The sequence below is a fragment of the Leucopleurus acutus genome (genome assembly GCF_964270905.1).
Source record: "Leucopleurus acutus genome assembly, chromosome: 14".
Taxonomy (NCBI): Eukaryota; Metazoa; Chordata; class Mammalia; order Artiodactyla; family Delphinidae; genus Leucopleurus; species Leucopleurus acutus.
The window spans coordinates 65,314,920-65,340,149 of NC_139156.1; the positions used below are offsets into that span (position 1 = coordinate 65,314,920).

The window sequence follows — 25,230 nt, forward strand, 5'->3', positions numbered from 1 at the left end:
TTTATTGTTGAATTTTAAGAATTCTTTGTAGATTTTAGATACCAGTCCTTTTGCAAATATATTTTGCAAATATTTTTTTCTGATCTGTGCTTGCCTTTTCATTCTCTTAACAAACAGTGCCTTTCACAGAGCAGAAGTTTTAAATTTTTATGAAGTCCAATTTGTTAATATTTCCTTTCATTTTTTATACTTTCAGTGTTGTATTTAAAAAGTCATTTCCAAATTCAAGGCTACCTAGATTTTCTCCTAGGAGCTTTAAAGTTTTGCACTTTACATGTAGGTCTATGATTCCACATGTAATTTATCCTTTACATTTTTTCCCCATGGGTAGAAAAAATACTTGAAAAGTTAGTAGCTTTCAAGACAAAATACACAGTCAAAGAATAATTTTCCGAAGCTGAAAGCAAGACTTTTACAAATTTAAAGTGAACAGCTGTCAAAAATTCACTATTGAGAGACACCAAGATGATAATACTTGTTTAAGGAAAACTGGATAAAGAAAGAATGGTTAAATAAAATTCTAACTTAGAAAAAAAACTGGTTGATGGTCCTGTAGAACGGTAAAAATGTAACCTTCAGTATTATGTTTTCTATAAAAATTATTCCCATCTCAGATAAAAATTTATTTGCATTCCTGTGTGACAAGAATTATTTACCCAGCTATCCCTTTTAACAAAATGAGCATCTACAGAACTGTAAAACCCCTACAGAATTGTAAAACATCCTAACCAATAGTAAATAGCAGGTGGTAAAAAGATACACACTGCTGGAGAATTAGATATCTGCCAGGTAGGCTTGGTTCACAATGTCTGCGCAGGAGGGCACTGAAGGGACAAGCAATAGTACCTTTTGCCTATTTCTAAGCTTTTGATAAATTTCTTTACTTCACAGGGAAAACTGTTGTAAGAGCCTACTTGAGACTTATGAAAAGAAATATGAAGACTTCAGTGACTTTGTGTGTGTGTGTGTGTGTGTGTGTGTGTGTGTGTTTATTTCTATAGAACTGTGTCTGCATAAGTACTGCAGAATTCCTTTAAGTATAGTTTGGTAAAGAACTAGTTTGGGAATAGCAATCTTTATTTTTCTTTTGATTATTGTCAGAAGTGGGTCAAGTAAGTTTGAGCTGGTTAAAGTCCAATGAAGAATAAACAGCTTATAGTGCAGAGGAACTAGGCAAACTTTTGCGATAAAGGTTAACAAAACTTCATTAAAATGATGAGATAATTTTGACTATCGTATTTTAGGAAGAATAAAAGATAATGAAAGAAAGTAATTCTTACCAATATTTTATAATAACTATAAATGGAGTATAACCTTTAAAAATTGTGAATCACTATATTGTACACCTATAACTTATATAATATTAATATTTTACATCAACTATACTTCAATAATTTCTTTTTAATTTTTAAAAAGAAAATTATTTCGGGTTTCTAGCTTTTAAACCCTTTACAGAAGGGGATTTACCTTTATCTTTTATATCATCTACATTTTCTAACACGTAGCAATACTTAGGTTCAGGAAAGGAGACAGAGGGAAGGTTCTAAGGATGTAGAAAAGGGATATGAAATTTCATAAAGTTGTACATTTAGCTATATACATGTTCTTTATTCTCAGAATAGTATTTGCCTAGATATTTATGCAGGATATTAGTTATTTGGAGAACAATCATCATGATCAAATTCTTACTAAAAAAATTTTGGCCACCTTTAAGTAGATACATAAACAACAATTAACTTATATACTGGTGTATTCCATTGGCTTTATAGCTTCTTTTTTGGGGGGGGGAGTGAAGGAGAAAAATTACTGTGTAGTTGCCTGTGTAATGAATTTTAAATTTACAGGTAGAGATTCAGGTGTGCAAAATTGAAACATTTTCTTATACATAGTTAAATCTCTGAGCTCATATACAATGGGTTGCTAAACTTAATCTTGCCAATTTAAGAAACTCAATCTCTTTTGGCTTATAATTCAGTCTCTTTAGGAAAAAGTTTCCTCTTAAGAAAAAGATTCTTTTCTCTCTTCTCCTTTCCTCCTTAGAATTTTGTTTTACATATGCAGATATCAGGGGAGGAAACAGTTGGTGGTAGATTATTCCCCATTCAATGGATTATAGCATAAACCTCTTCAGGCTTTGCCATTGATGTATTCAAAGCCCAGCTTTGGGAATTAAAAGAAAGCAACTTTAAGTGTAGCTTTTGCGAATAAAATGTCCTTCTACTTTAGGTCTGTTCTTTGGGTTATGGATTTATAAAATTCTGCTTTGTATGTTTTCTACTTTCCCTGAGGCAAGTTCTAGCTTTAATTGTAGAAAACTGAAGAATTAAGAAAAAAATCGTCGAAAAAAATTTAAAATATATTTCACAATCTTATTGTGCTACACTTGCTGCGATGACTGAAGATGGAGCCACCCACAGAAGTTTGCAACAAATGAAATGTCCTGCAGTCTAAGATCAGTTCCTTTATTGCCCTCTTTATTACTGTTTTCCACCATAATAAAAATCATCCTTTGCCTCTCAGGATAGCTATAAAATGAGTGACAATAATTGCTAGTCATTCAGCTATTCTCTGCTCTTAAAATAATGTACTTCAGGACTTGCAGTAATACTAGGACATTTCACCCCTCACCCCAAATCAAATGTTAAGCTGACACTTTGAAACGATTAAGACAAATCTTCAATCAATCCTTCAAAACATATACTACAGTTGACCCTTGAACAACATGGGTTTGAACTGTGCAGGTCCACTTTCATGAGGATATTTTTCAACAGTAAATATCACAGTACTACACCGTCCGTGGTTAGTTGAATCTGCAGAGGAACTGGTGATACGGAGGGCCAACTATTGACACAAGTTATACACGAGTTAGCACCAGCATTGTTCAACGGTCAACTGTTTTCCAAGTGTACTTGTTTTATAATAACATATTTTCTTTCTTTTAAACTTCATTGTAAAAGTTATGTAATTGTTAAATCCAAGTACATGTGCAGTTGAGAAAAAAAATAAATTGGAGGTAGAGTTCCTAATGATTTTTTCTGCGTCTAATGAGTAAACTCATTCCATCAGTGAAGACTTAAGAGATATGTCAGTAGAAAGTTTTATGCAAAGTATTTGGTGTTTTATTTCTTTCCTATAGGTGTGGATTTATATATCTAGACATAAAAACTCAAGCTATCATGAAGGCCTTTTTAACTACTTAAGTTCACCTTAAATAAAGAAATACTTGTTTTTAAGACATTAGCTTAATGTTTAGTTACTGTGTATATGGGAGGTGCCCAATATTTTTTTTCTTTTTCTTTAGAATTTCATGCAAATAATTGTTGCTGGCATTTTGTGAAACATTCAGAATAATGGGGAAGTGTCACAATAATGGAAGTCTTACAAACCTTTCCTAATGCTTCTGCGCTGTATTTAATCTTAGTAATTCAAAAGATCATTTAGTCATCATCTCCAACATTCTCAGTATAGCTGCTTCAGATAAACGCTGGGTATATGCTTCTTGTCATTTATTTTCCTTATTTTTTATATTGTATATTTTCATGTAAGGTTTTTATTTCCATATCTGACCTTAACTCTATGGTTCTTCAACATAATTAACACCAGGGCTTCTGATTGTGTTGGGCAATCTAAAGCAATAACCACACAAACTTCTATAAGGCCAAGCAAAAAAGAATCAGAAAAATTCTTACTGTATATTTTATTCTCCATTTAAAGTAATAAAATAAATTGTGAAGCATATATATCATTGTTTTATAGAAGTGAACATTCATTGTTAGTGAATATTTTTTGTATTTTTTCCAGTGAAAAATTCATAGGAAAAAAATAGTTTGTGACAGCTATAATTTCACCTTTAATTAAACAGAAATTACTGAGTTTATTAGATAATTAATTTTCCAAAAATGAACAATGTTTTTTCTTTCCTAAATATCTTTTCACTTTCACAGAACTGAGAAAAACAGCTCTGCAATCTAAAATTAAGCACCTTTAGTGAATACAGATTAAACATGCATTGAATACATATATATTGTGTTTGCTTTTAAAAACACTTACCAACATATTTTGGAAAATAACAGCTTCATAATGTGTCATTAAAGGGCACATCTGTGGATTTTTAAAAAACTGATCATTACTACGCCTTCCACATTTATACTTGTACTTCAATTCCAAGGGAAACATGATGATGATGATACACATGTGCTTTCTGTTGAGATGGGACTGTGCCTCGATTTATTACAGGCCTTAATGACACATTCATAACTGAATGCTACAAATTAGGTTAAAACTCCAGTGAATTTATAATGAAGGTTTTCAGTACTTAATCTTTTTCATGCAAATGAACTTATGTCCTTAATGTGGCTTAAATTGACTAATTTTAAGGCTACAGAAATGTGTCTACCAATGTTCATAACCCATGATTTAGGATTTAGACAAAATAATGTACTGTTCCCAGGTGCATCTTATAAGAAGACTTCATTCATTCATTCAACAAACATTCTGGTTAACCTAACAGGTGCTATGTACTGTACCAAGGGCTAGATACCTCAAGGAATAAGATAAAATTCCTGCACTCATATATATTTGTTAGTCTACTAGAGAGATAGTTTCATTAGTATATCACTAAAACACAGAAAGAAGCTCTAATGAAAACATACAAACCATTTTATGTGAACCCCAAACAACTTGGAACAAAGTTTGCCTTGTTCTAGGTCAGCATGGATTTCCTGAGGCAGGACATTTAACTAGTGTCTTAAAAGAATAGTAAGGAATTCCCTGGTGGTCCAGTGGTTAGGACTCTGCCCTTTCACTGCAGGGGGTACGGGTTTGGTCCCTGGTAGGGGAACTAAGATCCTGCAAGCCATGAGGCATGGCCAAAAAAAAAAAAAAAAGAATAGTAGGAGTTGAGCAAGCAGACGAGAGGGGATTGGCAATTACGATATTGTGATTTAGAATAAGAGGTATATCTTTGGTCTTTTCCTGCTTCTGGCACAGAACTCCTAAAACCCTTGGAATATACTGAGTGATGAGGGCCATAAAGCTGTCTTTCGTATGTTAATGAGATGACTTTGGGACCACCCCCCCCAACCCCCCCCCCCCCCCCCCCCCCCCCCCCCGCTGTAGGATGGGGGCTGGTTGACAGAGCAACCAACCATGTGATTAGAACTTCTAGTTCCACCCCTTTACCTCTGGGAAGGGTAGAGGGGCTGGAGGCTGAATCAGTTGCCAACGGCCAGTGATTTAATCGATCGTGCCTATGTAATGAAGCCTCCATAAAACCCCAAAAGGATGGGTTTTGGAGAGCTTCTAGGTTGGTGAGCACATGGAGATTTGGGGAGAGTGGCATGCCTGGAGAGGGCATGGGGCTCTGGGCCTTTCCCCATACCTTACCCTCTGCGTCTCTTCCATCTGGCTGGTCCTGAGTTATAAAAGTTAAATCTAGTAAGTAAAATGGTTCTCTGAGTTCTGTGAGCTACTCTAAGCAAAATAATCAAACCTAAAAAGGAGGTTGTGGGAACCTCTGATTTATAGCTAGTTGGTCAGAAATATATGTAACAACCTGAAGTTGGACCAGCGTCTGAAGTCCAGAAGGGGGGAACCTTCAAATTGTAGCAGAAGCACAGGTAACGATCTAGGCTTTTGACTGGTGTCTGTAGGGGGGTGGGAAGGGGCAGTCTTGTGGGACTAAACCCTTAACCTGTGGAATCTGATGCTATCTCCAGGTAGATGGTGTCAGAATTGAGTTGAATTACAGGTCACCCAGCTGGTGTACAGAGAGTTGCTTGTTGTTGTGGGGAAGCACCCCCCCCCACACACACACACGTTGACATTGGGTCCAGGAACCCAAAAGAACAGTCTAGGTCAAGGTTCTAATATGCCCACAGGCACAGAGACATGAAAAAACATGGCAGATTTGGAAAATTGTAAAATAGATATAACTAAAGCATGAGGGACCTGCAGAGGAATAGTAGACATCAGGTCTAAGAAGTTCACCAATGACCATATTCTTTGATGGTTTGGATATTATGCTCTACAAAATAAGAGGAAGGTGTGACTCTGCAAGGAAATAGCTTTATGAATACCTGTCTTGTGTAGCTTACCTGCAGAAAGTCAGCAAATCCAGGGAGAGGGAGAGGGAGAGAGAAGGGGAGAAGGGGAGGGGGAGGGGGAAGGAGAAATTAACAATATGTTCTGGAATTACTGAGGCCTTTTTGTTGTAGTTGTTTTCTCTGTGTGTTTTGAAGTAGTAGAGTCTTTAAAGATTTGGGGTGGGGATTCATTTAATAAAAATAGAAACCGTTTCTTTAGTATTCTTTTAATTTCTTAGAAATATCATTGCCCATGCTTGTTGATATTCTACATATTTACTCAGCTCCACTCATTAGTTTTATTCCGGGAGTATTAATCATTTTATAGAAAAAGTAAACATTGGTGGACTACACTAATAACTCCCAGCGGTCTTCATGCCTTAATCATGCAAAGAAGAAGGAGAGAAAGAGGTCTGGAGATACTCTTCAGAGTGAGCAAATTTCTCTGGGATTCATTTACTTCAAATCAATCTTTTTAAAGCCCTTTTTATATATGTCTTTTCACAGATGTAGTGAGGTTATTGCTTTACAGTATAAAATTATGTATTTCACCATTTTCATCATTTGCTAATTTATAATATTTCTGTAATTGTGTTAAATATCGTGCATCAGTGAACATTAGTTGAATGGAATACCATAGTTATTTTTCTATATATTTAGGGCAGGTGATTTTTTTTAAGAGTTTCATAATCTGCATAGTATTGTGCTTAATCAGGATTAAGTATTCCATCATTATACATTTTATTTTTGTTTCAATCTAGAATCTTTCCTTAATTTCCATCTGTAAGTTACTCAAATCTAAAATCTAATCTACTGGAACTAGAATCTAAAATAAGATGCAATCTGTAAAATTTGCTGATAAAAATGCAAAATTTTTGTTTTACAAGATGAGCTATTGAAAAAGGTATAAGCAAAGTCACATCTGTATTTTTTCTTCTTAGTTGTCAATGTCTTTTATTCCCAATGTGCAATTATCCGCAACCAGAAATTAACATGAATTATAGTATGCTAGATTTGTGTGATTAAAAAAAAAAAAACACGAAACTAATTTGACCTGTTTACTTACAGAGAGCCATATCCTAGAAGATGTCAACAAATGTATCATAGCCTTGAGAGACCAGGATGCTGATAATTTAGATCGAGCTGCAGGTGCTATCAGAGGACGGGCCGCAAGAGTTGCTCACATTGTCACAGGTGAAATGGACAGTTACGAGCCAGGAGCTTACACAGAAGGTGTGATGAGAAATGTTAACTTCCTGACAAGTACTGGTAAGTCTCTGTCCCCAATGACAGCTGCTCTCTTCCTGACATTTGCATCTGCATAGCTACCAAATATTCATACATATGGAAAGGAGATCTCAGTCTGTGTGGCTTGTTTTGAAATAGATTGCTCTACTATCTGATAGGGGCTTGCATCCTGTGGTTGTGTGATTTGAAATTTATCTCTGGGAAGTAAATATATTCACTGGAGAAAAAAGGCTTTTATACATATATGCATTATATAAATTACCCACAGGCCTTTAGCCACTTATGAATGTTTATTAATGCTAGAGTTGGTAGGAGATATAATTAGGCCAGATGTGATAAGTATGTAATAGTTTCCAAGCTCTCTTTTAGCTCTCTGATTGGTACCCCCCAGGTTTTTGTTTACATTGCTTAAACAGAACAAACTTGTCCTATGTTTCCAGAGAAATGCTTTCTACCTTCTTTTGCAATCTGTTTGCAAAACACTATTTTGTTCTTTCACATAATCTTTGATTACTTAGGAAATACCAGACCAGGATTTTGTTTTGGTTGCAGCACCGAAGTTAATATTTTCTGAAATCAGCTAATGAATGCTTAGTTTTTGAATCACACATTAAAATAGTATTCTTATTTTAGCACTGTTATTAACATTTCTCCAAGACACTTATAGAACATTCAAAGAAGCATTTAAATTCATATGAATTCAAAAACAGTGGATACACTTTGAATGAGGGCAACCAACCATCTTTAGAAGTCATCATGGCAGTAGTTTTTCTTGTGAAAAGCCCTTGTAATCTGTGAAAACCTCAGGCTGAATTTTTCTTATTAATTACTTCATAAGAGGAGAGTGACAGTGGACCCATGATTCCTAAAATATTTGAAATTCCATACTTAAGTCACTGATCCTACCTAGAGAATTGTTCATATTATGCATGGGGCATATTGTGTTTGGATGTACATACTTGTTTTGTGAAAGGGGTAGAAGGGATGGAGATGGGTGATTTGGGGGGAGAGGAAGCTGCTCCTTGAAATTAATAAAGATAAGCTTATCAGCATTTGAATAGCCTTCATTAGGGAATAGTTCTGAAGAGCTATACCACAAGGTAGGCTTGGCAAGTTTTGTAGAGAACTGATGATTAATGTTGCTCTTTTCCTAGCATGTTGATACAGAACTCATTAATGAATCTTGGCGCATAGTTTTCTCAGTAGCTCTTTAAAAATATTTCTAAAACAATGAAATGCTTAAGATATACTAAGGAAAGATGAAGGAGGTGTATTTGCAACTCTTGATATGATATTTCTATACTACTCAAAAGTCACTGGTGTCACGAATAGGGTACAGGGTAGTTGCTTTATCAGTGAGGCGTGGCGATACATTTACTTGCTTAAGGAGATAATTGTGTTAGAGTAGTTCAGCGTCTCTTCCCTAAACTAAATTTAGCTGGTCCTTTCCTGTTGGTCAAAATCAAGTACAGAGTTCTCTGATTTTTTTCTACCTTCTGGGGATAGAATTGTAAGTAAAAAGAAGAAGGCATGAGTGGTTCTCCTTTTAGCCGGTGAAAAATGTCCTATAGGGAACTGACTGAAGTCTACCGAAATTGTACCTACATCTTGTTTCTGTCTCAGTTTTGTAATCGTATTGGTAATGTCTTGTGAACACACTCTTATAGTCACCATGTCTGTATGAGGTACTAAGTTTATAGTTTTATTCTCTATAGTATAGCGCCCATATCTGGACTTCATATGCAAAGAAGTGGAAGTGAAATTTTGAAGTGTCCAGAATGTGAAATGTGTTGTGGGAACACTCCATTCACAATCAATTCTTATAATCTGAAATCAGAAAACAAAAATGAAACAAAGTTATTTACACATTTAATTACAATTTTGTCAATACCTGTATGATTTATGATGACCTTACAAAATAACTAACCAATATGGCTACATTATCATTCAATCAGAAGAGAGAGAAATCCTTTTTCCTCTAATTACTTGTATGTAACTTTAATTGAAATTCTCCAGGTAAATTATGTCCTGTACCCCAAATACAAATACAATAAATATGGAATAATGCTGGGTTATTCTGTATAAGTCACATCTTATTAGTAATATAACAGTATAGTTTATGATTTTCCAATTTTGTCGTTTTAGTTTTTTAGATACTTTTTGGCTTATCTTAAAATCTCATTTTGGGTTTTTTATGTCTAATTTCAAACTTTTCTGCAAACAGCTTTCCTTGAAATTTATCAAAAGCATTCCTCACTAAAGGGAATTCTGAGCAATAAATTAGATGAAAATGCTAATTTGATCAGTTTGATCTTAACCAAAGCTAAAATGTATGAGCATTTTCTCTCCCATAGAGATATTGTCTATGAAAAATACTTCCAACTATTCTATCCTCCACAATTAAGTAACAGAAGATGTTCATCTTTGTTCACATCTGCCCATAACTTGGACTTATTATTTATAAATAATCATCAAATTAAATAATTCAAAATGTCATGTTTTATGTTATGAAGCCTTAATAGTTCATATTTTAGCAAGTGAACGGTCTGTATATGTGACCTGTTTTTCTTTCTTTCTTTTCCTTTTATGCAGTTCTCAGGTCTTAACCCTTTTTCCGAAAATAACTCAATAAGGAGCTATTGTGAATTGTTCTTATTAATGAGACGTTCTTATCTTTGCACAATTTGCCTTTAAAGTACTGTCATCAATGATGAAACCTAAGTCATACTTCTCTAAATCACAAAGAATGTTTTTGGAACATTGCACCTTTGCTTTCAATCAGACTTTGTGGCTCATTAGCACATTTTCAAGATTCGTTGATCTTCTAAGTGTTTTATCAGCACTTCGAGAAGCCCTGTTACATTGCAGGATTTGCATGGTTCATAAAATCAACCAGCTGGTTTTCAGTGAAATGTAGGCAACATCTGGAATGCTGCATTTCATTCAGACTGAGGCGGAGTATTGTAATCTCCATGAGAAATTTTTATTCCGCCCAATTCTTCCCTGTTACTAAGCTCCTCTACCTGTCAGGAATTCCCAATAGGGGAGGGAAAATACTAGCTTTTGTGTTAAATAACAAGCCTTCTGGATTGCAATGGGAAGGCTTAGAAGTTGTATACCTAACATCAATTTCAGTTTTTTCACACTAGGCTAGGAGAAAACCTAAACCAAGAGTGGACACACACAATATTTTTTGTAAGTGATTTATGAATTCTATCAATTCAGAAATCAGCAGGACCCAAATCATCTTTTGCAAACACTCAAACTCCACCTGGTTTCAAAGTCAGCTAGGCTCATGGACCAAAACACAACAAACACACAGATGAACCTGACCAAGACATCCTGGTGGCCTCCAACATTGGCAACTGGTAGTGATGGCAAATCAAGTGTCATTCATCAAGTACTCTTTCAGGCCCAAACTTGAACCCTTTCCCCTGTCAGAGTGGAGAAGAGTCGTATAGCTGCAATTTTTCTTCTTAAAGGCAAATGAGACAGTTGAGAACAATTTAGAGCCAATAAATATTTCCAAATTTTTGTTGTAAATTTTTCTTGTGACCGGTTGAAACAATGGATAGACTTTTAAGATGAATTTCTCTAAAAAACATTTAAAAAACTTTAATAGCAGTTAGTAATTCCGATCAATTTCCTTCATTTAATAGTTTTCATATACAAATAGCCTGCATTCTTGAAGCCTAATTAAAACATTTTTTAGCTACTGTCCTTATGTTGCATCTCTGTTTATAATCTTAAATGGCTATAGGATATAAAACAGAAACTTTAGTTCCAGCAGTCTTTGCCCACTACCGTCCAGCAGAGGTTGCAACTCAGTGGTCCACATACTGGATGTGATTCAGTGTGACTCAGAGAATTCTTATTTGTCCAGTAGAGTTTTGACCAACAAAGTTTTATGTTTTATTACAAGAATTACTTTCTAATTATATATATGAATATATATACATATATACATACACATACATATATATATATATATATATATATATATATATATCTCCAGATTAATGGCCTATCGTAACAAATTGGAGGGTCTGGCAACACTAGAGCAGAGTTTACCATGGAAACGAAAATGGCTGGAGCTTAGTAGTGTCTTTCTTTTGGTTGAGACTGGGCCATAGTGTCCTTTATTACCTCTCATTATATACCCAGTCTGCTTTGCTCACTTAATATACCTACCTGAACTTTGTAGGCGTTTGAATTCACCTAAACGTGAATTTCTGTTTTTTTCTTCCTAGCATGGGCCAAAAGGCACCTTCTACTCCATCTAAGTTGTTGCTTTCACAATCACATGGGCATACCAGGATCATTTCTGCCTTTAGGTCTTGTCCATGCTGTACCTGTCATTTTGAATACCCTTGCGCCTTATTTATCACATCAAATTTTATCCACCTTTCAAGAAACAGCTCATACCCCTGTGTACTCTAGAAACCTTTTTTTTTTACTCTCTCTGGAAATAGTGAGCTCTTCTTGGTCTCCTGTGCTGTAGATTTTAAAGGACTTGCCACTCAGGTACATTGTTACAGGCACCTATATGTTACTGATGAACTCTTCAGGTATATTTATCTAGAAATGACTTTTCTTTCAAAACAAAAGTTAAGTTATAGGAGAAAAGAAAACTTGTATTGTTTCTCTTTGCATCTCTTCCAAAGCCTACCATAATGTCTTGCATGTGCTAGATTAAAATGAAACAGAACAAAACAACTCTTGAATTGAACCTATATGCTTATGCTAATTTTATTCCAGCAGTGAAACACCTTTTCTTCTCTACTGGCCCTCTGCAGTTATAATTATTCTTTATAACTTTCTCAAATGCCACCACCTTTACAAAGGAGCTTCTGATTCCCTTTCAGTTAGAATTAATTGCTCCATTACCTGTGTTACCATGGATGAACTTATCCTCTAGTTAATGCTTATTTCACTTTGCCTTGTATCATAATCAGCCATTTACATACAAGTTTCTCCCACTAGATTGTAACGTACTTAAAGGTAGATACCACACTTTATTTATTTTCATATTTCCCAATAGCATTTTATACATTGTAGGAGTACTCAAGTCCTTCTCCCAATTTTAAATTCATTGTAAGATTATACTGTGACACATTCTACTACAGTTAAGCAAGAGGACAAGTTATCATCTCAATTTGTGGGGAAAGAAAACAAAAACAAAACGCAAGAGCAGTGGCCTATGTCAAAGGCTGGGGCAGAGAAAAGATCAGGGAGGTGATTCATTACTGTCCAGAGTCAGATATTAGCCATTTTCAGAGAACTTCAGATCAGATTCTTAAAAGGTTCTTTAGCAAGCTTTTGAACAAGAGATCATGACTTTTGTATAAATAATTACTTCCAAGAACCATCCTTGAACTGCATCTGTTGAAAGATCCCACTAAACCTATTTCCACTAATGCTTCCCGCAAATCCCCCTAAAGGGTAGCAGCCGTGCCTTCAAATTCAGAAGCATATGCTGGCAAACTTCCTCCCCCGGTAGCAGTCTGAGACCGGCCTCTGGGATTATGCACTTTCTTCCTTTTGGCTTCAGCCCTAATCTGACACCCTTTAACACAGTTAGTCAGAGAGCATTAATAAACCACTTCTATCCGCATATCACTTGGCCAGCCTGCAGAACCAGTGTCTTCTTGTTGGTGATGCCAAAATCAAAAGTTAAATGACAATTTAGCCTCTTTAAAGAAGAGTAAGATCCCCTGGCCTTAGAAGTACTGCTGCTGCTGCAGAAGTTTGGCACTTTGAACTAACATTGTGAATTGAAGAAAGAAGCTTCTAGAGCTTCTGAGTGGAAAACCTGTTTTTTTGGTCCAAAGAGACCTGGACCCAGATCTAGTGAGCGGGCTGAGGGTACTTACTTATCTTGACGTTTTAAGTTATTGGAAATATAAACTTGTCAGATAAAAAGTACCATCAAAACTGAAATCCCCTATGTGTACTGGGTAATGCAAAGGCTTTTTTTTTTGACATTTTTGATATAGTTAGATCCTAAGAAAGGTAGGTACGTGGAATAATCTAAAAAGCCACTGTTAGTACTGTCCTTATTAATAAAAAGAATGCGTTCTGACACACTAGTAGACATTTTATTGTCAAGGAAGGAAATGGTATAGAGGGCTTAAGGGTGGATTTCAGACAATCATAAAGAGGGGCTGATACCTTCCCAAATCTGGAAAATATAAAATATGGAACTGTGAAGCTGATGCTAAATGAAGGATAGATTAAAAGTAGATGAGCTGAAATGGCATGGGTTAAAAGGAAGGGATCGTTGGGAAAGTAAGTGGAGAATTTGAACATGCTGTGTGGGTAATTCACCATGCAGAGATACTGTAGAGCTCTTGTGTCTTCTTTAACCCTAGAACTCCTATTACCAGCCTCAGATGCATGTTCTCCAGCCAAAGAAGACATGATCTGGTAAGAGAAATAGGCCACACCTTTCTTTCTAATCTTATTTTTACATACTGTCTGTAAAACACGAGTTCAGATTTATTTTATGGGCCTTTATATGGTAGGAATAGATAGGAAGTAAAATAACCTAACGAAAGTGGTTTAGGCATGAAGTCCCAGTTTCAGCTCTAGATGGCAAACAACAGAATCTGACTATAAACCAACGCATATGCACAGGAAGGCTAGAGAACAGGAGAAAACAGACAGACTGCAAGGGATGCTGAATACAAGAACCGGTTGGTCATTCCCAGGGAGCATTTGTTTGAGCTGCCATTCCAGACCTCAGTGAACATCTAATGCCATTATTGGCATCATAACATGATGACACTGGGCCCTCCAGATGCTACTTTCATTTGCCACCAGGTTCCGGATACTTCCACCACAGAAATAAATTCCAAGCCAATCCCTGCTTTTGCCTCACGCTCCCTGAATTCAACTTCCTGAGCAGATGCATCATGTTAGAATTTAAATCATATGCCCACACCTTGATGATCAGCATGGAGGGGAGCCACAGGTACTGGCTTTTATGGAGACAACATTTTCTGCCTCAGTTAGATTCTCATACTGGCAGATTTCTTGGCACAGAAAGGGCTTTGGAGTCTGTGAGCAAAGGGAGGTGGGGGTGGCAAGGAGCACGAGAGGAGTAGCATCAAAAAGGGAGTGAAAGAGGGGCTTCCTTGGTGGCGCAGTGGTTGAGAGTCCGCCTGCCAATGCAGGGGACACGGGTTCGTGCTCCGGTCCGGGAGGATCCCACATGCCGCGGAGCGGCTGGGCCCGTGAGCCATGGCCGCTGAGCCTGCGCGTCCGGGGCCTGTGCTCCGCAACGGGAGACGCCACAGGAGTGAGAGGCCCGCGTACCGCCAAAAAAAAAAAAAAAAAGGAGTGAAAGGACCCAGAGAAGGGAAATTGAGTACTGATTTTCCAACTTGGTTGGTCATCATCTGTGTTGGAACAATGGAAATGCTTCCATCCGTATCACCCAAACAGGAGCACGGCCTTTCAGCAGCTTGTTTCCAAACCCATTTCTTTCAGATGGTTTATGAAATTTTAAAAATAAGCATAAAACCATGCTTGATGCCTGGTGGTTTTATTAAATGAGGTATTATGATACCACTTTAAATCTAAGTGTTTCAGGGATGATGTGCCTTAGAATACACGATGTGAATGTGATTCTGTTACCAAGATAGTGGCAAGATAAACATACGGGTGTCTATGAAGTTTTGTGAAAAGTAGAAAAATGGATCATTCAGGGGTTTCTTCTTTTTTTCTTTCTTTAACGACAATAATGACAAAAAATTAATAGGTCTGTAATCCTATTATTGTTCAAATACAGTAACACTGTACCAAACTGTATCATTTTATTTTAAACCTAGAGGGATGGGGACTTTGACTTCATTCATTTTAAGATTTACTAAGTACTAGACATTCTTTGTAAGAGAGGATTCCAGTGCCTTCTAAAATCATAGTGTTTGCACAGCCACTGGGAAAAGAGAAGTGGCTATTCAAGGCCAGAGAGGATCAGAGGCTCTGGGGTCGTAAACAGTCTGAGGTCTTTCCCAGCCCTTCTGAGGGCTATGGGCATCAATATCTCAACACCCCAGTAACCCTCTAAAACACACCCTTCCTAACAGTTGTTAGGAAGCTCTGGAATAGCCTTTTATCATCTGGGTAATCCAACAATTGTCTCTTTATAATAGAATTACTGTAAAATGTTTTATAAACTGCAACATAGTTTATGTTTTTAAAAGGGAGCTAATATCTGGTAGGAATCTCCTTCCTTGTACTCCGTCTTGAAAGTCCGATTTATGAAACTAATGAAATAACTCCAGTCATTACAAGTATCTGTTTCATGTATTAATAGTCCTCAGTTGTAAAGACAGGTTAATTTTACTTTTTTAGAGATCATTATATGTGGCCTGGAAAGTCTGGTTATACAGTTACTGATGTGAGCTGGTACAACTTTTACATACTCATCTGAAAAACTGTATTTGAGGTTCAAGGTCACTGAGCCTAGAAAATAAACTGATGTGGGGCACCTCTCAGATTTTCCTTCTTCTGGCTTTGGGGAGAGCATAAACCATGTGAAGTTGAATGTATGAATCAGACTGCATTTCCTTTGGTGTTAAGTAATTGGTGTAGATAGCAGAGCTTAACTGGCAATAGTTTTAGCCATTTCATCCCCAGCCTCTCCTTCCCACCTGTCCTTCATGTCCATTTTTCTGGGATTCCTCAAATGTAATGCCGCTCGGATGAGGGTGGTCACAATAGCCATGATGATATTGCCAAGTTTCCAAGACAAGAGTAAGTGTAGTAAGTGAAGGATTAAGCATTTCTAAGGTGAACAGTAGGTATCTACTGCCAAAAGAAGGCAATGTTGCATTTACACTGTCAGAAGGCCAATACTTTCAAATGACAGTGTTATCTGTAAGCTTTATGAATAGATGTGAATATTTTCACATAAAGTCCGTACGTAAGTCGTTTATCATGATTGGGTGAGTTAAAGATTATTTCACCTTTTGGTGAAAACTGTAAACTTGGGGAATACTATAAACTTAGTGGATAAGGGTTGTTTGACTGAAGAAGGGGAGTATATTTTAAATGATAGCCACAGTTGGGATAACAATGCTGGGAGTAGAACAAGTGGAATAAAAGAGTCTCTGGAAACATTGATCAGGTGTCCTGTTTACCCAGCTCAGTAAGGATGTAGCTCAAGAAAAGCCAAAGGGATTTTAGGCATGTGGAAATTCTTTCCCACCATGTGCCCATGCTGATTTCTGCTGACAAATATTTTCATTTCACATATTTGAATTCTCTAGCTCATGGTAATTTACAACTTCCTCTTTTGTCAATTACAAAAGAAAGCATTACTGCTTAACAATCCCACACAGCAGGCTAAGGACTTAGGAATGGTTCTTCTCCTGACATGTATTAGTAACCCAGCGGTATCTTAGAAAGGATAATATATTCTGGTGATCATCCACCATTGAATTTTACTGTCTGCCAAAGTCTGTAGCAGTTAAAGTTAAGTGAATTTATATTATAAAATTTCTCTGCTGATGTAGGGATTATCATTTATTATGAACACTGCTGCCAGTATTTCTTTAAGATTCTAGATATTTTAAAGTTGATTTTGAATATAGGTTATAGTGATTTAACAAAGGTTAAAGGCACATTCCTTTACTACTTTCTTTTTTTTTTTTTTTTGCTGGTAAAGCTTAGTTTCTTATTTTTAATTTTTATTTTTTTTTATACAGCAGGTTCTTATTAGTTATCTATTTTATACATATTAGTGTATATATGTCAATCCCAATCTCCCAATTCATCCCACCACCACCACCCTCCATCCCCCACTTTATCCCCTTGGTGTCCATACATTTGTTCTCTACATTTGTCTCTATTTCTGCCTTGCAAACTTGTTCATCTGTACCATTTTTCTAGATTCCACATATATGCATTGATATATGATATTTGTTTTTCTGACTTACTTCACTCTTTATGACAGTCTCTAGGTCCATCCATGTCTCTACAAATGACCCAATTTCGTTCCTTTTTATGGCTGAGTAATATTCCATTGTGTATATGTACCACTTCTTCTTTATCCATTCATCTGTCGATGGGCATTTAGGTTGCTTCCATGACCTAGCTATTGTAAATAGTGCTGCAATGAACATTGGGGTGCGTGTGTCTTTTTGAATTATGGTTTTCTCTGGGTATATGCCCAGGAGTGGGATTGCTGGGTCATATGGTAATTCTATTTTTAGTTTTTTTAAGGAACCTCCATACTGTTCTCCATAGTGGCTGTATCAATTTACATTCCCACCAACAGTGCAAGAGGGTTCCCTTTTCTCCACATCCTCTCCAGCATTTGTTGTTTGTAGATTTTCTGATGACACCCATTCTAACTGGTGTGAGGTGATACCTCATTGTAGTTTTGATTTGCGTTTTTCTAATGATTAGTGATGTTGAGCATCCTTTCATGTGTTTGTTGGCCATCTGTATATCTTCTTTGGAGAAATGTCTATTTAGGTCTTCTGCCCATTTTTTGATTGGGTTGTTTGTTTTTTTTAATATTGAGATGCATGAGCTCTTTGTATATTTTGGAGATTAAACCTTTGTCCATTGATTCCTTTGCAAATATTTTCCCCCATTCTGAGGGTTGTCTTTACGTCTTGTTTTTAGTTTCCTTTGCTGTGCAAAATTACTACTTGCCTTAAAATTCTTATGTAACTAGAAAGAGGAAATAGATTACTGATATTGATAAAAAACAAAATTATTTTTGAGGGAAGAAGCAGTAAGTTAAAATATTGTACTTCTCTTACCATCTCCCCTACCGTATTTATTTATTCTCCTTCTACCAACTACTTCAGTATGTAAATAATTATCCCTTCTTCATTATTTGTATTTATTAATGTATTCATCCTATCTTCACAATTACAATCAAATAATTTTGAGCTCAGGGACTAGCAGTGTGTTTTTTTTCCTTTTTCATCTATTTAAAAAGTTAGCAAGAAGGCAGATTCACAAAATATTTCTACCTCGCTCTATAGTTTAACATCGCTTTTATAAAACAGTAAAGGGAAACAAAAGGAATGAGCCCATAACGTCAAATGCATGGGTGTTGGCTCATCAGAGAAAAGCAACATCCAGAAGATAGTAAGCAGCTGGAAACGTGCAGGTAGATGGAAAAGAGCAGCAAACACCTCAATCCAGGGTATGCACAAGCAGAGCTCGTCAGAGAGGGAGGGTTCCAGCTCTCCTGTTAGCATCACTGAACTCTGGGAAACAATGAAATAATATGGCCTCACATTCAGTAAGACAGTTAATTTGAACTTAGAACACTACTTTCATCCAAAATGTGTGGCAAAGTAAAACCTTTTTGTATACGTAAGAACCCAGGATATTTAAGTTACACAAACCCTTTTTGAGAAATGACTTGAAAATGTATTCAAGCAAAATGAGGAAAAATCAGAAATAGTAAGAATGTGGAGAATTGAAATAGTAAATCTAACTCAGAAATGTAATGAATAAAATGACAAGATGGCAGATCTCTAGCAGGTCTAGAAAGCAGCTGATCCAAATTAGAATAGAAAGTCATGGGCTGCAAGAAAAAATAATTCTAAAAGGAGCCTAGAATACATTTAGACAAACAGAATCATTAAATTAGTCACATGATAAAGAAAGCAATTCACTCTCCTTTCCAAAAGATGTCACCTAGCTAGCTTAGAATATTGTGAACCCAGCTACATAATCCTAAAACTATAAAACTGTCTGGTTATATTGTTATCAGCTGATGCTTAACTATTTGTATTTGTTTATTGTCTGTGTTTGTCATGTCTTTTGTCATTGTTAAGAAACTAGATTTCATGTCACATGGTAAATGTTACCTATTATGCCTATTATGAATATGTATTTATATATATATGTATGTATAAATGGCATACACACATATACATATGTGCATATGTTTATATCCATTTATGATAGTAATATTTATATACAGATATCTTATTTTATAATTTATTATATTTAGTATTAGTGTAACTATATATGTATAGTGCATATGTTACATTCTATACAAAATGATTGATTTTTTTTGCCTGTGTGTTTAATGGTCTTTGTATAAAATAGAGTTATCATACAGAACAATCCGTACATATCTCCAGGGACATCTGGAAGTCTAGTACTGACTTTGGCTATGACAGAAATAATTGACTAGCTAGTAATTTATAATGCACTGTCTAAAGTGTGAAATCCCTCTGGTGGCACCCAGGGCCAGCTTATTTATGTTATTTAGGGATGTGTAGATTGATGGCTTACGCCTATTTCACTGGTTTCATAGCTCGGCTTGGCTATATGACCAGTGGGGCATAAAAGACTCCGCTAGAATCTTTTGCCTTAACTCTCCTAAAACCACAATTTCTTGCATATCTCTCTTGGCAGGTCATAACCCACAGATGAAGTGCATCCTGTGTGACTAAGAAAAGACTTTGTGTAGGTGTGCCTGCAAATGCCCCAGGCCCCGATGCTGGCTTGTACATTCTTTCTCCTGCTTTGCTGCATGCTTTATCTTGAATAGGTTTTATGTGAGTGTGTTATACAGAATTGTGCAGACCCTTTAAATTCTTCAACCTTGTATAATGGTTGCAGTCATAACTCATTTATTTACAAAAAAGCATGTATTTGAAGATACCAAGAAGAAGCACACACACACTCATTTACCTTAAACGTACAGAGCAAGGCAAGTGGGCAAATGGTTACATTTGGTTTTGTTAACTGCTTTTTTTTCCTTTTTTGAAGGTCCTTAGTAAGTCTTCGTAATTGGACATTATGCAGCCAAAAGTACTGGATTATGCTGTATTTTCCTCAGAGGACTTTCTAAACTCTGAAACCTTAGTGGCTAAACTTTCATTTGATTTAGAATAACTGACTCACACAATACACAGCAATAGTGAATGGACAAACATTTCTCATCAGTACTGACTCAGTCTTTTATGGCCTGTTTCCGCCAATTGTGAGATCATTCCACCCAATTACCATTTCACTACTCTGCCCCCTTAAAAACGCAGAGCTATAACAAAGCTTATCCTTTCTATATTAATAGTTATCTATTGCTGAATTTTAAAAAAATTTCCCTAAAAGTTAGCAAATTAAGACAACACACATTTACTGTCCTGTGGTTTCTGAGATCAAGAATCTGGGAGCAGCTTAGCTCAGTGGCTCTGGCTCAGGGTCCCTCATGAGGCTGCAGTTAGGCTGTTGGCCTGGGCACCCTCATCCAAGTCCCAGGTGTGGCTGGACTCATTCACACGGTTGCTGGCAGGAGACTTCGCTCTCTTGCCTCGTGGGCCTCCCTTATGTTGCCTAAGTGTTCTCCCAACATGGCACCTGGCTTCCCTCAGAGCAGGCAATCCAAACCAGAGAGAGAGTGAGAGAGAAAGAGAGACCCTAGGATGGAAGCCAGTGTTTTTGTATAACCTAATTTCTGAAGTGGTATACCATCATTTTTGCTATATTCAATTTGTTAGAAGGGAGTTACTAAATTCAATGGGTTACTAAGTTACTTAAAGACAGAGTATGAATATCAGGAAGCAAGGCCATTGAGCCATTTACTAGACTGCTTACCACAACTGCTAAGTGTTTTATATTCTGGAAATGCTCAATCTATTTCCATGTCCACAAATAGACTATACTTTTTGGAGTGGTTATATCTCTCAACCCCCCTGCTTTCTGGTCTAACATCTAATTTTGGAAACATAGCAAAGAACCTGCCATACAGTAGACAATAAATATAAGTTGAATGGATGAATAAATAACAGAATGCACAGCTCACCTGGGAGCCTTAATAAAGTTGATTGATTGACAAAGCAGAACAATTGGAAAAAGGAGTCCTCTCCATGAATACTTCATGCTAAATGCCTTGACCTGAATCTTTCCTCCATGGTTCTTCTCTCCATGTGCAGCCCTAAGGATCTTTCAGTGGAGCAGCTAAGAATGCTCACAGTAGAGCCAATGAAGACACTTTGAAGTGTCTCACAAAAGCCGGTATATGGCGGCTACTCAGACAGCACATTCTCAACAAAATACCCAATTTATGTTGGCTAGTTAGAGCAATTTACACTAAAAACACAGAATTATTCTGTACATTGAATGTCACAATTCCATACCACCAGTGGCATATATTGCTATGGTAGGAGAAATGTGGCTTCCTGGGGAATTGAAGAATATCAGTAATTGTCCATTCAGGGCCTCTTCATTTGGCCATTACCAGTGTGAAAATGATTTCTATGGAAAAGCTTACTTTTAAAGATTATTTTGATAATGCAATTTTTTAAAGATTGCAACTATTGCAGAACAAGTTAGTATGGTTGTGGAATTTGTGAATGGCTCTGGAAAGAATAACCTGCCTTTTATCTTCTGTTATGAGCCACTGTCTGATGATTTATCTTTCTCTTTCTAGATGTATTAGTTATCTGTTGCTGAGTAACAATATCACAACATTATCAACTTAAAGCAATACAATTTAGTACCCCACAGTTTTTGTTGGTCAGGTGTCCAGACAAGACTTAACTGGATCCTTTGCTTAGAATCTTGTAAAATATAAATCAAGGTGTCAGACAGGGTTGTGGCCTCATCTGAGGCTTGACTAGGGAAATATCCTCTTTCAAGCTCGTTCAGGTCGTTGGCAGAATTCAGTTCCTCATTGTTCTAGGACTGAGGGCTTCAGTTTCTTTTCCTTGGCTATCTGTCTACCAAGGGACACTCTCAGCTCCCAGAGACTTCCCACAGTTCTTACTATGGAACTCTCCAAAACAGGTGCTTGTCTTCTCAAAGTCAGCAAGAAAGAGACACTCAGCAAGGCAAGTGCTATAATCTTATGTAATATAATCTCATAATCATGTGTACCTAATCACATATATTCTATCAACTTTCCCATATCTTATTGGTTATAAGCAAGTCATAGTTCCTGTTCAAACTCAAGATAAGAGTATTATGGTGGCCACCTTAATGGTCTGTTGGACATGCCAGGGAAATACTTTATAGCTTTCAATAAAAGCATGCCTGAACCTAATGAAACAAGTAGACAGGCCTAGAGTAATTCCTACAGACTTTAATGGGGTAGACGGCAAGGCTGATTCTGAACTAGCTTCTTCTTTTGAAAAATAGTTTTTCTCTTCATTGTATATGAATTTAAAAGTAAACTTGATGCTTTCTCTAATGAAAACCATATTTACTATAAATATTAAGTTGGCCTAAATATAATAACTGATTTTCAACTGTTTTGACCTATAACATAATTTTATATGGGTCAACCTGATACTTCCCATGCATTTTGTTTTCTGCGTTCCAGGGAAAATCCCTGTAAACAATGCTATCATGGAATACTATACACTGTATACATGAAGAAATTGAAATTCACTGGGTTTATGTGATTCGTCTAATTTTACAACAGTAAACAGCTAATTAAGAGATTGCAACAATATTGAAAGACAGGTCTGTGGTTCAAAGCCTGTTCTTTCAACCATTATTCTAGGACTGATTTTAAAAATATAGATTAATTGATTGAATAATAATTTATTAATTATGTCAGCACATTTTACCTAAGATGAAGTTATATCTTCACTTTTTGCAATAAGCATTGAAGAAAGAGTAGACATGGGGAATAAAGACAATATTCCTTTATGAGTCTGCTCCCAGGCTAATTCTCTTTCATCTTTAGGTGCTCTTGGTACTTTTAAGTTTGTTTTGTTTTTTATCTTTGGCATTCTGCAGTTTCACTATGATGTACTTAAGTGCAGATATATATTTTATTTATATTGCTTGGTATACATGTTGCCTATTTGTGAAATCATGTCTTTAACAGTTTTAGAAAATTAATAGCTATCCTCTATTCAGATAGGTAATTTCTTCCATTCTCTCTAATCTTTTTTTTTCTGAGACTCTGATAGTATACATGATGTTTGTTCTCATTCTATCCTTTATATTCTTGATCTCAGGTTTATATATTACCGTATCTTTGCTTCACTCTTTGTACTGAAAATCAAATAATTTCTCTGTATCATGTTTCCAATCCATTAGTTTTCTCTTTTTTGTTGTTTTTCTTTTTCCTATTGATTTATGTAAGTTCATTTTATTTTTTAAATTTATTTTTATTTATTTATTTTTGGCTGTGTTGGTTCTTCATTGCTGTGCGTTGGCTTTCTCTAGTTGCATGAGCGGGGGCTACTCTTCATTGCGGTATGCGGGCTTCTCATTGCAGTGGCTTCTCTTGCTGCAGAGCATGGGCTCTAGGCACACAGGCTTCAGTAGTTGTGGCACGTGGGCTCAGTAGTTGTGGCTTGCGAGCTCTAGAGCTCAGGCTCAGTAGTTGTGGCACACGGGCTTAGTTGCTCCGTGGCATGTGGGATCTTCCCGGGCTGGGGCTCAAACCTGTGTCCCCTGCATTGGCAGGCAGATTCTTAACCACTGTGCCACCAGGGAAGTCCCTTTTTTGTTAGTTTTTAAGAGAAGTTTTAGTTTTACAGCAAAGCTGAGAGGAAGGTACGGAGATTTTTTTATATACTTCCTGCCCCAACACGTGCATAGCTTCCCCCATTATCAGTATCCCCCGCCAGAGACGTACATTTGTTGTAATTGATAAACCTACATTGACACATCATTACCACCCAACAACCATAGTTTACATTAGGGTTCATTCTTGGTGTTGCACATTTTATAGATTTGGACAAATGTATAAAGACATGGATCTACCATTATAGTATACAGAGTAGGTTCACTGCACTGAAAATCTTCTGTGCTCTGCCTATTTATCCCTCCCTTTCCCCCAACTCTGAACAGCCACTGATCTTTTACTGTCTCCATAGTTTTGCCTTTTCCAGATGTCATGTAGTTGAATCATACATTCTGTGGCCTTTTCAGATTGGCTGCTTTCTCTTGGCAATATGCATTTAGGTTTCCTCCACGTCTTTTTTGTGACTTGATAACTCATTTCTTTTCAGTGTTGAATAATATTCCATTGCCTGAATGTACCACAGTTTACTGATCTCTTTACCTACTGTAGGGCGTCTTGGTTGCTTCAGAGTTTTACAATTGTGAATAAAGCTGCTATAAACATCCATGTGCAGGTTTTTATGTGGACATAACGTTCTTAATTCCCTTATGTAAATACCAAGGAGCACAAATGGTAGACCATATGGTAAGAGTATGTTTAGTTTTGTAAGACACTGCCAAATGGTCTTCCAAAGTGGCTATACTATTTTGCATTCATTCTGACCAGCAGTGAATGAGTGAGAGTTTCTGTAGCTCCACGTTCTCACCAGCATTTAGTGTTGTCAGTATTCTGGATTTTGGCCATTCTAAAAGGTGTATAGTGGTATCTTGTTGTTTTAACTTGCATTTCCCTGATGACATGTGATGTGGAACATCTTTTCATATGCTTATTTGTCATTTGTATATCTTTGGTGAGGTTTCTATTAAGGCCTTTGGCCCTTTTTTTAATTGGGCTGTTTGTTTTTTATTACTGAGTTTTAAGAGTTCTTTTTATATTTTGGATAACAGTCCTTCATCAGATGTGTCTTTGCAAATATTTTCTCCAAGTCTATAACTTGCCTTCTCATTCTCTTGACATTGTCTTTCACAGAAGAGAAGTTTTTCATTTTAAGGAAGTCTGGTTTATCAATTATTTCTTTCATGGATTATTATGTCTTTCGTGTTGTATCTAAAAAGTCATTACCATGCCCAAGGTCATCTATATTTTCTCCTATGTTATTTTTCTAGGAGATTTATAGGTTTTTATTTTACATTTAGATCCATGATCCACTTCAAATTAGTTTTTGTGAAGGATGTAAAGTCTGTGTCTAGATTCTTTTTCCTTTTTATAAAATATTTATTTATTTTGGCTGCGCCGGGTCTTAATTGTGGCACGTGGGATCTTCGTTGCGGC

General features: G+C 36.4%; 1 protein-coding gene across 1 annotated transcript in view; it reads left to right on the forward strand.

The window, feature by feature from the left end:
• CTNNA3 (catenin alpha 3) overlaps nucleotides 1-25,230 on the forward strand; it is a 1,620,647-nt gene that overhangs the window by 1,224,322 nt on the left and 371,095 nt on the right. Inside the window, exon 12 of the mRNA XM_082854158.1 lies at nucleotides 7,152-7,352. Coding sequence (XP_082710284.1) covers nucleotides 7,152-7,352 — 201 coding nt within the window. The remainder of the gene's footprint in view (nucleotides 1-7,151; nucleotides 7,353-25,230) is intronic.